The sequence below is a fragment of the Hylobates moloch genome, unplaced genomic scaffold, assembly GCF_009828535.3.
Source record: "Hylobates moloch isolate HMO894 unplaced genomic scaffold, HMol_V3 SCAFFOLD_17, whole genome shotgun sequence".
NCBI classification, from domain to species: Eukaryota; Metazoa; Chordata; class Mammalia; order Primates; family Hylobatidae; genus Hylobates; species Hylobates moloch.
This window is the reverse complement of record NW_026652292.1, coordinates 49,502,922-49,516,879: the sequence shown is the minus strand read 5'-3', so window position 1 is coordinate 49,516,879 and position 13,958 is coordinate 49,502,922. Positions and strand designations below refer to the sequence as shown.

Here is a 13,958-nt window from a genome sequence, read left to right as displayed (position 1 = left end):
AAAACAAGTCTTATAGGTAGAATAGAAAAGTAACATTATTGTTGGTTATGGGTTTCCTAACAAGATCTGGGTCTTCTATGATAGACTTGTAAATCTGAAAGTCTTTCTGAGTTATGCTAGTCCTTATTAAAATTTCTTTCTTTCTTTTCTCATTCTCTTTTTTCTTGCTTGCTTGCTTGCTTGCTTGACAAGGTCTTGCTTTGTTACCCAGGCTGAAGTACAGTGGTGCGGTCACAGCTCACTGCAGCCTCTACCTCCTGGGCTCAGGTGATTCTCTCACCCCAGCCTCCTGAGTAGCTGGGACTACAGGCATGCTCCACCATGCCCAGCTAATTTTTTAAAAAACGTTTTATAGAGAGAGTCTTGCTCTATTGCCCAGGCTGGTCTTGAACTTCTGGCCTCAAGGGATCCTCCTGCCTCAGCCTCTCAAAGCACTGGCAGTACAAGTGTGACCCACTGCACCTGGGCCTTACTAAGATTTTTAGGGCAAATATTTGTTATAGAAAATGTATAAAAATGAGAACTGCAAAAGAGGTAATTCTAGTTTACATTTTAATATTTTCCACCTAATCTTCTCATTTACAGAAACTGAGAATTATATGGATGCTTTATATATATATTGCATTTTAAATATCTGGCAGTAAAGGTGTCTGGATTCATTTGAAACCCAAATGAGCATTCCCTTCATTTTCTGTAAACCCAAATCCATGATCATGTTGATCTTTCCTTAATGGGGTAAAAGAAATAAAGCCAAGAATGTTGGGCACAGAAGGGAGCTTCTCATTCCCTGTCTGGTTTCCATAGAGAACTACCAAATGCAGGGTGTCCGCCCCAGAGCCAGAAGGCTGCTTGCTCTGTGTAGGAGATAAAGGAAAGAGAGAAACCTTTTTGCAGACGGAAATGACAACTGAAGAAAGAGAAAGGTAGCAAGGAGCTTCTTGCTTGCCTTCTGAAGTAAAGAGGAATAAGGGCCTGGATGAGGCCCCCTTCTCCTCCTCCCCCTTCTCCCTCTGATAGCACTGCCATGGGCTGAGGAAACCTCTTCTGTAGCTGCTGGGATCCTTGATCCAACTGTAGTCAGAGGAGAAGTGCACCTGGCATCTCTGAATATGTTTTCCCGCTGAAGTGTTCTGCCCAGCTTTTAGATTCCATCATGTAATTCCTACTCTCCTTCATGTGTACTTTGGATGAAGTAGGCTTTTCTGGTCTGAACTTAGAACCACCATGCAAGGATTTATTTCTGTGGGATAATTACAGTGATGGCTTATAAGCAGCTACCTTGCAAATGAACTTTTGGTATGTAGCCTGCCCCTAAATTTGAGGCTGCTTGTATAAAACTGCCAAGGTGGTGGTTAATAACAACTAAGTAACAATAGCAGCAACTATCTTTTTTTTTTTCTTTGCCATCTCCTATGTAACTGGCAAGGGCTATACCTACACAGTGTGCCTGTTTTTCATAGATGGATAAACTGTTCTTCATCATCGCATCTTCCATGGTCCTTTCTTGACCTGAGTGAACAAGAACGTCTTAATAATAACTTCCATACAATGAGTGCCCAGAAGGTGCCAGACACTGAGCTGTGTTCTTAATGTATATTTTCTGTAATTTTGACATCCCTACAGGTCGATGGCGTCCCCCAACTTACGAGTTAGAAATCTGAGGATCAGAAAGGTTAGGAACTATGCCCAAGGACACATAGCTAAGAAGCAGACAAGGCTGGGATTCTAACTGCAAAAGCTATTTGTGCCCTGTTCCTTGATATGTTTGTTCTTCTCTTACTTCTATTTTCTAATTTGATGTCAGAACTCTGTTTATGTGTATCTTGAACAATTCCAGTTATTTGATGGATTGTGAAGACTAAGGAGTTCTGTTTTATTCATTGTTACAGATACTTAGAAGAGTACCTAGCACACTGAATTGAGTTTATTTAAATATTTAGTGAGCACTTGCTACATGTCAGGAACTTTGCTACACTCTGGGGTAGAGACCATCCTGGGCTATTCCCTCACCTTGCCTTTGGAGTGAGAAAGGAAAGGGAGTGAGCTGCAAAGATGTCTTTGGAGTAAGAGGCCCTGGGAAGGTAGCAAGCTCAGGTCTTACCCATAGCCCTTGGGAAATGTTTTTATACACAAGGCAAGCCCACAAATCAATGAAATGAGAAACCACTGGCCCATGAGCAAGGCGAGTTTAATGTATGGAAGTTACATAAACAGTGGTATAAATTCATATATTAATATTAGTCTAGTACAAAATAGACTCTTTGAGGAACTTTATGTTATGCCTTTCTGTTGAACTGAGACTCATGTTATGCAGTACTTGCCAATTAGCCAGAAATGGTAACTTTCCATCAGTAGCACCTGAGGATTTACCTCCGTGACTTTGCAGTGGTCATCTCAGAGGTGACAACCATTTTTCCTTGAATTTTGTGGAATAGATTTTTACCAATGAAGTCACAATCCTACCTAGTTGAATATATATTTTAGAAATTCAAGAACCTTTTCTCACAACCTTTTTTGGGAAAAATCTCAAACATACAGAAAAATTCAAAGAACGGTATGGGTGAATAACCGAATACAGGGTCAGCCAGCTATGGCCTATGGGCCAAATCCACCCAATGCCTGCTTTCGTAAATAAAGTTTGTTAGAATACAGACACACGTTTGTTTACATATGATCTGGTTACAACAACAGTGTTGAATTATTTTAACAGAGACCACCATATGGCCCACAAGGCCTAGAAGATTTACTATCTGACCCTTTATAGAAAAAGTTGACTGACCCTTGATCTAGATTCACTGCTTGTTACTATTTTACTATTTGCTTTATCTCTGTCTTCACAGACAGGCAGACATACTCGCAACCTCTCTCTCTCTCTCCCTTCCCCCATATGTGTGAACATATATATACATGCATACTTTTTTTTGAACCATTTGAAAATTGTGTTACGACATTATGATAATTCACTCCTAAATAATTCATGTGGATGCTTAACAATAAAGGCAGTCTATCATGTAAATGCAAAATCATAATCACATCTAAAAAATTAACATTCATTCAACAATATCATCCAATGTGCAGTTCATATTTAAATTTGACTTTTACACCCTTATTTAGTTTTTCCTTTGGGATCTGGGGTCTCATCAAAGATCGTACACTGCATTTGATCACGATGGCTTTGATCACCAATTTTTGTTTTACATGACATTGACTTTTTTGAAGAGTCCTTTAGAAACTTCTTGCAAAGATGTATGGGTTTGTTAGCTCCACGATAGTAAGAGCTAAATATATAGCCATTATAGTAAAGCAATGTCTTGTATTTCTTTTCCCTTGGGATTGAGACACTTTTAGTGTTTGGCTTCCAAAGTTAACACACTAAGTTGTGGGTTTTGCTGGAAATTGTAAATGTGGAAAAACCTCAGTGTGAACAGCAAGGCAGATGAGAATTCACAGGATGCATTTTATGTAATTAAAGGCACAGCCCTTGTCGCTTGCTCCAGTGGCTGCCCTTGCTAGCTCTTGGCTGGGTGGCTCTTCCTTCTGGCTGTTCTTCTGCCTAGGGCCTGGCTCCCCTCCAGCATCATTAGGTTGTAGCAAGAAGCTAGAAACAGACCTGCAGTTATTTAAATCTTCTAGCCCAAATTGTTTGGGCTGGCTGTCAGCACAAAGCGTTTGTGTTTGCAGGCTGCATGCTGAATACAGCATGGTGTTCAAGGGCGGATCTGTGCGTCTGGGATGCACATAGGAGGAGCACCTTGTTGACAATCTGTGGGGGTCACAGTCATGCACCTCTTAGGGGACTACATGCTGGTCACGGGTCTTGTCCTTTATTGTGGTGCCAAATGATGCCCAGAGAGCATCAACACTCAACCTTTGCTTTCCTCTGGGCAGAAAGCACTCAGAGTGTAAAGGCCAATCAGAGGATACTTGCACTCCCAAGTGAAGACTCACCTGGATCTGTACTAGTCACTCTTTGGTTTGGAATTGCCTCATGGGGTAAAGGGTTTACTGTTCCTGAATGGTAGGATTGTAAGTGAGTGGTGCATGTGTTTTTGAATGTGGTATCCTCAAGATTGTTCAAGGCTAGAGCAGTGGAGCATTTGAGAGTCACAGAGCCAAGTAAGTTAAGAGGGTGCATATATATGTGTGTTTGTTTGCTGGTGGGAGGGAAGGAGGAAGAAGAACATCACAGAGAAAGAGAAGACAAGAAGAAAAAGAACTAAAATGGAAATTTCAGGAAGGCTGAATTCAGAATAAGGCACCTGGAAATTTGGAGAGGTGGGAAAAGGAATTGCCACTTCTCAGACTTAGATTTTTAACATCTGGGGAAACTCTATTTTGTTTTTTCCACTGTGTGGAGTTAATTGGGAGTCGGATTTAGTAGCGGGGTGACAGGTATGGTACATAACCTCTCTGTGCCTCAACTACTCCTCTAGAAAATGGAGACAATAACAGTACCTGCTGTGTATGGCTGTTTTGAAAATAAATGAAATAATCCATGTACATCCTCAGAACAGACCAGGTAGCTAGATGGCAAATGCTTGAAGAGTGTAAGCTATAAATGTTTAGTTTATATTATTAAGTGCCCTACATAATTCACCATTAATGGTCTGATATCTACAGCCTTCACCAATCTTTAACCTATTTTCTTAAGAATAATGAGTAAATTTTTTAAAGCCTTTTAAAAAAGAATTCACCAACTGGGCATGGTGGCTCGTGCCTGTAATCCCAGCACTTTGCAGGGCCAAGGTGGGCAGATCACTTGAGCTCGAGACCAGCCTGGCCAACATGGTGAAACTTCATCTCTACTAAAAATACAGAAATTAGCCAGGCATGGTGGCTCATGCCTGTGGTCCCAGCTACTCAGGAGGCTGAGGCAGGAGAATCGCTTGAACCTAGGAGGTGGAGGCTGAAGTGAGCCGAGACTGTACACTGCACTCCAGCCTGGGTGACAGAGTGAGGCTCCATCTCAAAAAAAAAAAAAAGTTCACCAGCAAGCGTTGATTCTCATATTGACAAAATATTTTTCCACTTTTCAGCAATACTTTATTGTACTAATTTTTATCTCCATACATGCTCATAAATATTCCAATAATAATAAAGTATGTGACTTTTATTCCTTCTTTTTCTACCATTTTTCTAACCAATCATTTACATGTAAACATACCAAATGAACATCCACATGTACTTCTTCCACTGGCAATAAGAAAAGCAAAATTCCAGGGAGAAGACTTTGCTGTCTCTGGAAAATGATGTGACCCAAATTGAAAGTCTGAGTACTGAGTAAAGACAAGTCTGGAAGCAAATAAGACTGGCATGGTTTGCATAGCTAAAATCAGTGATAAATTGATATGTCTGTGTGATAACAAAGTTAACTAGAAAAAAGGATTGAAAACAATTTATTTCAAGTAACTGAAATATTGGGACCAAATAAGTGTTTTGGAAAGAAAGATGTTATATTTAAATTCAGTGACAGGATGATCAATGCACAACTGGAAAATCTGGGTCCTTTAAGAAGGACTCCGTATCACCACTTTTTTCAATCCTTGCTTTCTTTCCCTTTCTTTTCTACCTAGGACAGGGTCAATCAATGAAACATATATGGCCAAGAAAGTGGAAAACTGCAAAACTCGGGATGGGAGGGAACTCTTACATTTGATAATTTAAAAATGTGGAAAGTAACTGAAGGAGAAACTGGTGAGGGTGTAGGTGACATCAGACTTGGTCTGAGCAGCTAGCTCACTGTCAGCCTCCAAGAGGTCTTGTGAATGATGGCATCTCTTGCCTGCTGAAAAAAGACCTAGGCTTTACCCAGAAAGAAAACATCCTGGGATGAAGGCACCCTCGTTGGGGGAAAATAAAGTTGTAGTAACTCCTCATTGTTCTCCCTGTCTCCCATCTTGTTCCTTTTTAGTACTTCCTTCACACCATCTACCTCCCTGCAACCCCACCTGCAACAATCTCCTTCCACCATAGATCTGGGTTTTCACTTCTCAGATATGGCCCCCCTGTGACATTCTGCAACTTGCCTTCCATGGCCTTCGAGGCCTCTATGATCAGCCTCTACCTGCATAGCCTCATCTTCCTTTGGTGCTGGCCTCAGATTTTATGCTTGAGTTCCTCATATAAGACATGTTGTTTTGCACCTCCATCCTTTGGGGGCTGTGTGATCTTGGACAATTTGCTTCATTTTTCTGTGCCTTAGATCACTCGTCTGTCAAAATTTTTCATAAAGTTGTACAGGAATTGAATGAGTGAATATATGTAAAGTTCTTGGAATGATGCATGGTGAATAATAAGGGCTATAGAAAGGTTAGCAACTTATTGCTATTGTTCTTGTTGTTATTTTGAGCCTGGATGTATTAATTTTTTATTACTGCATAAAACCTAACGTCTTTAACACCCATTGGTTATCTCTCATTTTCTGAATGTCAGAAGTCTGGACATGGTGTAACTGGATTTTTAGCTCAGGGTCCTGCAGGACTGAAATTGAAGTGTTGTGCGGGCTGAGATCCTATCTGAACGTCTTCCAAGCTTCTTCCAAGCTCGTGGTTGTTAACAGAATTCATCTCCTTGCAGCTATAGAATTCATGGCCAGCATGAATTCTGACCTCACCTTCTAAGAGTTTCCCTGATTAGGTCAGGCCCAATCAGATAATCTTTCTTTTGATTAACTCCAAGTCAACTTGCTAGTGACATATCACAGAGTTATAGCCCATCATATTCACAGATTTCACTTGCACTCAAGGAGAGGTGTGTACATTGGGGGCAGGATTCTTGGGGGTTATCTTAGAATCCTGACTGCAAACTGGGTAACTGGAAATATTCCGTGTTCACTAAGTTGAATTGCACGTGGGTGAATATATGATTCTGTAATCACCACCATCATTTCAGATTTTTGTAGCATCTTTCTCACAGCATTCAGATGGATTCACATCAGTCTGGCTTCTGGAGCCGACATTCCCTATCCTGTAGTTTTCACTAACTGATGGGGTCAGTTAGCACCTTCAAAAGTCTTTTAGGAAGAGGACAGTTAGAGACTTGTAGCTGGTAAACTTCTTGACTAATACCCTGGAGTTCCAAAAGGATGACCCACAATTTGCAATCCCTTTCAGAAGCATTTGTTTGTACTTAATGACTTAAAATAGATGAAGACAGACCCCTCCTTAATTGTCAATGGTGCCTGCCAGTTCAAAGTAAATTTGTATCTGCTAGAGAAAATTTCACTTTCTTTACAGTCTTTTGCATTAGTATTTTAAAAGCTTTCCCTGTCCTTTTTTCTCATTTCAATTAAGTCTAGATTTTTTTTTCTTGCATTTAACTCAGTTTATAATCCACAAAGAGGTATTACTAGTCAAAATCCATAAAGGATGTAAAATACATCTAAAGAATATATTTTAGAAGATCAATTAAGAAGAAAAACTTGCTGAAGATGAAAAACCTTTTAAAAAAAAAAAAAGAAAGAAAAGAAAAGAAAAGAAATCAATTTCAACCAGGTTCTAGGCAACAAGACATGGACAAAGAAGCAATAAGAAATACCTGTTTTTGAGTACAGTTCCCCCTAACAATGCTAAGTTTTCCTTTTTAATGGCATTTTACTTGCAGTTTTATACAAATGTGTCAAGCTAATGGGAAAAAATGAATCTGGCATGGTTGTGGGTTTGGAGGTTTGAAGTGTCTGTTTATCTGGCATTTCCTAACATAGTATGATTTGTTACGCAAGCTATGTTTTAGACCTGACCATAGCTGCCTTAGTGACCAATATCCCTACAGCAACTTGGGAGGGGCTGATTCATAAAGATAATCTAAGATAATATAGACTTATATTTCTTTTTTTCCTTCTAGGACAATATTATCTTATTCTTGAGAGGTTGTAAAGAGCTCGGCCTTAAAGAATCTCAACTTTTTGACCCGAGTGACCTCCAGGATACATCCAACAGAGTAACAGTCAAGTAAGTAAAGCGTGATTTATGTTTAAGGGAAACTCCTTTATAGTTTGATTTGCAATTTTGTGGTGATGTTTTAAGTTCTAAGAGACAGAGAATTGGTTATGCTTAATAAAATAAAAATGTGAAGGTAAAAATCAACTTTCAAAACAACTCACATTGACTTTCCCTCTGTGCATAGCTTTCATTCTGATCAAACATCATTTTTTGAATGCAAAAATCTTGCATATAGAGTTTGAATTTTGAAGAGGAGAAAAATGTTAAGTAAAGATCAACAGAGAGGCAAGAAAGAAATAGGCACAGAATCAGCGTGTTAGACAAAAAATTTTATTGGTGCCAATTGGACATTTGAGTAGGCTCTTGGAAGGTAAACAGATCTGAACTCTGTTACTCAAAGAAGGCATTAGATTATGGAGAACTTGCTTCTTCATTTACATTTGTAACTGTCTTCTCATATGTGTCAGTGATCAAGTTCTTTGAAGATGGATCATTAGCACTTTGACTATATCTACTTAATGAGCCCTGTTTGGGCCAAATAATTCTTGGAGCAGAATGTCACAATAAAAGAGACAGCAGTGTACTTTGTGTAAAGAAATAGCTTGTGACCAGGGTATGAGATGGCAGAGATAACTTTCCTGTAGTTTAGAAGTTCTTTAGATCCTACTGATTTCATATGAAACATTTTCCACTTTAGCCAAACAATGTTTGACATGGATATGCCTGAATAATAAACATAGTTACATAGATAGGGTCTGTGAATTGGTAACTTTTCTTCTTTTGATTGTTTTTGGAGTCATTTTATCATGAAGGAACAGAAAAGGGAGAGAAGCCAAAATTCAGAGCTGTTAATTTTATACCATTTGCTTGCTTTTATACTATTTGCTTGATTTTTATACTATTTGATTTTATACTATTTGCTTGATTTTTTATACTATTTGATTTTATAATATTTGCTTGATTTTTTATTTTTTAAAAAGGATGAGGAAAAATAGGAAAAAAATGAGAACTAATGGATAAAATAAAATTTGGGGTTTATATTGGATTTTATGATTCATGACTGGGAATATGGGAGTTAGTGGTGATCTATTATCTAAAAGTACTTTTCTGTTGTCAATATGCCATTCTTTAAAACTTCTCTTGGAAAAATTTTAGCTAAGCGAAAAAATAACAGAATAAAAATTAGGATATTTGAATATGGAAACCGCACTAAACTTCGTCTTGGTCATCACATGCTCCATTTATTGTTGTACTTAAATCTATCCTATATAAACCATTGTTCACTTTAGGAAATTGTTTTCGGTTCTGCCTCATCTCCCATTCATAGTTTCACCGGGGTGGCAAGTGACCAGAAACAATAGTAACTGTGCAGCTTCATAGGTAATAATTAGTCACACACACATTGCTTGGAGGGTGAAGGAAAGGTCACTTTGAAAGTGTCTGCAGCTGCATTCTTTTTTTTTTTTTTAGAGCCACTTTAAATCAATATGTTACTAAACCAGAATTCTGAGCTTGATTGGTTTTAAAAATTCAGAACTCATATCACCTTTATTGCTTGTCTACAAAAAACTGGGCATCAAGAACATTAGGATCTAGCCCTAGGTCTGCTGCTCACTAGATCTGAAGCCCTGGTTAAGCTCCCTTCTTCAGCAGGCCCCATATTTTTGTCTAAAAATTGAAACTGGATGGAATATTCCATCTGGTATGATTCTAGGTCAAGCTTGCTCAGTGCAGATATGGGAAGATGGAACAACTGACTTGTAAGAAAAAGAGATTTAAATCAAGGTATGGAAAGAAATCTAAAGGGGAAAATGTCACTTAGGCAAGTGGCACGTGGATACAGTCCCTTCTTAGTTACTGTACCATCTTTTTGTTTTCCTGTCGATTTTTCCTTCTTTTTTTCTGTCTCCTTTTCTTCCTTCTGCCTTCCCTCCCTTTTTAATCCTGTCTTTCCATCTATCTCCCCTTTTGTATTTCTTCTCCTCATTTTCTTTTTAATGTTTCCTTCACTTGAGTACTCTTATTTTCTTTAGGCAATACTTTGCCATCACATTCCCCCATGACCCTGGCATTTTTCATTCATTCATTCAACAAATGTTTGCTGAGCAGCTTGTATGTGTTAGATACTTTTCATCACTAGAGAAATAGAATGAACTCAGATAGCCAAGGTCTTCTGCTCATGTGGAGTTTACAGTCCAGTGTCAAGAAACGAGAAGCAAAGAAGTAAACAAAGAAGATCATTGCAGGAAGTGATAAGTGCTGAGAAGAAAATAAAATGGAGTGAGAAGCAAAAGACAGTGGCCAGTCCCGAGGTGGTTGAGGGTGGCTTCGCTGAAGTGCTGGCATTTCAGCTGAGCACTAACTGGAGGCTGAGACACAAATAGGAAGGAAGAACAGGCTGTGGGAAGATCTGTGGGGCATGCAGGACAGAGAAAGAGCAGGTACAAAGGCAGGGGAAGAGGAACGACAAGCTTCATGTTTAAAAGAAAGAAAAGTAACTGGTGTGGTTGAAGGATAATGTGTAAGGACGTGTGGTGGGCATGGCAGTCCCCAAGCAGGGTAGGATGTTGAACTCAGAATCATTATAGAGAAAAAACATTTTACTGTATGAGTATTTCAAAGAACATAAAGAATTTTATCATAAAATGATGCTATAAATTCACTTACAGTAAATAGAAAGTTGTTTCTAGTTTTAGTAAGGAGTAGAGTATGGAATAAACTATCGGATTTCATGTATTTTTGATAAGTGATGCTGGTTTAATTTGGCACTGTGCAGGGAATGCTTGTAACATATGTAGATTTTGTAAACTAATGTAGTTAAAGTAGAACCGCTATATTTCTCTGTTGTCCCTCTGAGAGTTGAGCAGGACATCTGTAGACACAGAGAGGCACCCCATTGCCACCAATTACTAGCAGAAGCAGTAAGGTATAGGGATAGATCCCACAGAGGAGCTTTGGATGGTTTTCTGGAAGTTGTGTTTCAGAAAATACTCTTTCATTTAGCTTTCATGATAGGCAGTTTTTCTTGTGTGGTGTGTGTGTGTGTGTGTGTGTGTGTGTGTGTGATTTTTTAGAAGAAACTTGAGTAGACCAAAAAAAAAAAAAAAGGAAAAGCCTGCAAGTGATTACTGCATGTGTAATTTAGTGAACTCTACCTGTAATGGATGCCAGACAACCTTGATGGGAAATGAAAGTGTAATCTAGACAGGCACACAGCAAGTATTATTCCAAGGAATCAAAGCAACTGGATGAAAATGTTCGCAGGCTCTCGATTGCTCCCGAGTGTCTCTGTCAAAATTTGGAAGTATTTCCACATAATAGGTGGGAGTCATTCAACAAATATTTTGTGGGCTTCTGCTATGTACCAAGCATAATTTTTAGCACTGGGTTACAGTCTTAGTGAACTTTTATCATCAATGCAGAAAAAGCTTTATGTTCCCTATTCTCAATTTGTTTTCCATAAAAGTTTCAAATCTTCTATAGATTTTTAAAAATCTAATTTCTTTCTTAAATTAAAAACCCCAGCAGATTGGGAGGCCAAGGCGGGCAGATCACGAGGTCGGGAGATGGAGACCATCCTGGCCAACATGGTGAAACCCCATTTCTACTAAAAATACAAAAATTAGCTGGGCGTGGTGGCGCGTGCCTGTAGTCCCAGCTATTCGGGAGGCTGAGGCAGGAGAATCGCTTGAACCGAGGGAGGTGTGGGTTGCAGTGAGCCGAGATCGCACCACTACACTCCAGCCTGGCGACAGAGTGAGGCTCAGTCTCAAAAAACAAACAAACAAACAAAACAAACAACAACAACAACAAAAAAACCGTAGCAGATATCCAAGCAGATAAGGACATCCCATTTTTTTCCTATTAAAAACAGAAACATGAAAACATTTTTTAAATCAAATCCAAACTGGACAATGCTTTCAATCTAAGTCCTTGTTGATGGGTTTATTTCCATGGTATACTACCTGTTTTCTGTTTCTTCAGATTTCTTTTTTTTTTTTTTTTGAGACGGAGTCTCGCTCTGTCACCCAGGCTGGAGTGCAGCGGCACAATCTCGGCTCACTGCAAGCTCCACCTCCCGGGTTCACGCCATTCTCCTGCCTCAGCCTCTCCGAGTAGCTGGGACTACAGGCGCCCGCCACCACGCCCGGCTAATTTTTTGTATTTTTAGTAGAGACAGGGTTTCACCGTGGTCTCGATCTCCTGACCTCGTGATCCGCCCGCCTCGGCCTCCCAAAGTGCTGGGATTACAAGCGTGAGCCACCGCGCCCAGCCAGTTTCTTCAGATTTCAATGGACTTAGAATGGTCCACTTATTCATTAATATGTACTTTAGGTCAGTGTATGCTGCAATGAAGTAATCAGGGTCTAAATACCTTAAGGAATTCTTGACTGGTTTATATGATAGACTTACACTCCCTTCCCCCTCACTGAAGTTACTGTGGAAAAAAGAAGTGCAGTTTGTTTTTTCTAGTGTTTATTTGTTGACGTGTTAAAAAAACTTTGAAATAATTTTGCAGGAACTCTTGTATTTCATTGTATGAATATTTCGAAGTAGCTTTTTTGATTATAGTTAGAGAGTAAACATGGGTGCATATTTGAGCATGCATGTGTGTATATTTGAACATAACAAGCATATTTTCCTGCTTATGGCTTATTCCCAGTGCTAATTTATGTCCAGAGCAGAAAAGAACAAATATTTGGATAGGACTGCTTCTTGAACACATATTTTCAGGTCTGTCTAATTAAATAAGGTTTCAGACCTGTGTTAAAAATACTTGCATGAAGATTTTGGAAGTGCAGTCGGATTTCAGTTTGACAGTGGTCTATAATCAAGGCAGAATCTTCAATGGTTAATCTTCTAGAACACAACTATGAACAGTCCCAGTTCTGATCGGACTTTTTCTATTTCCAGACATTATAAAGCATCATCTTTTTATAGCGTACTGTGGAACTTTAATCCCACCTTGTCCTTCTACATTTTGTTTTCTAAGTAACTTTATTCAGTGCCCAAAATCACAAAACTTAAGCCTTAAAAAATAATACATTCTTCTGATTTCATTATATATGTTAGCTTCAAGTACATCTTAGTGGCATTTAAGGAAAGGTCACAGTTTAGAATCTGCTATTCTGACAATATTTTCTTTTCCCTTTCCTTGACTAGGAGCCTTGATTATAGTAGGAAGCTGAAAAATGTAAGTGTTTTAACTTCCAAACTTGTATCTTTGATGGTTCAAGTATAAAATTTAGCTAAATTCAATGCTTCTCATATGCCTTGCTGGAAAAAGTCCTTAGAAAAAAGTATATGTGTATTTCATAGAATAATTAATGACCATGATAGAAATAAAAATAGTAAATTGTGTATGTGTTGGGCTGGGGTGGTAGTGGTTCTCTTATTTAGATAAGTGCTCAATCCAGAAATAAACAAGTGAAAGCTTGTGCTCTGTTTATGATTCAGTTTCTTAAACACAAAATGATCAGGCTCAATACTAACATTAGCCCCTTTCCATTTGTAGGCACAGATGGGATTATTAAATTAAGCAGTTTGGCAAATTGTTGTAGGGTAAGATCTGCATAATATGAATAGTGTTGACTGCCATGGGCCTATACTCTGTGTATTTTGTTCTCCTTTTAACCTTTTGCACTTTTATTAGTACTTGCCAAAATGAACTTTTTGTAGATCTTATTTTCAAAAGGCAAGTGTGTTAGCGCTGTTTTATTTTCAGTTTAGACTGAGGAATGAAAGAAGTTACATTCCGCATCTAAAATTTTAAAATTGGCTGAAACCTCTTTTTAAAAAAATTTTCCTAGGTGCTATTTCATAGAATAATTAATGACCATGATAGAAATAAAAATAGTAAAAAATGATTGACATTTTCATTCTTACCTTCTTTTTCCTCCTCTATAAAACTAGAAGTATACACCATTTTTCATCATAAAATTTTAAACAAATCAGAAAACCTTTAACCTAAAACACAGCAGTCTATTTTCCATTCCCCCGTTATACCTTTTAAGATAG

At 38.5% G+C, this 13,958-nt stretch overlaps 1 protein-coding gene across 7 annotated transcripts in view; it reads left to right on the top strand.

The window, feature by feature from the left end:
• Nucleotides 1-13,958, top strand: part of LIMCH1 (LIM and calponin homology domains 1) — a 344,933-nt gene that overhangs the window by 235,605 nt on the left and 95,370 nt on the right. For all 7 annotated transcript variants that reach the window (XM_058430309.1, XM_058430308.1, XM_032135896.2 and 4 more), the window contains exons 4-5: nt 7,843-7,949; nt 13,104-13,134. In XM_058430309.1, coding sequence (XP_058286292.1) covers nt 7,843-7,949; nt 13,104-13,134 — 138 coding nt within the window. The remainder of the gene's footprint in view (nt 1-7,842; nt 7,950-13,103; nt 13,135-13,958) is intronic.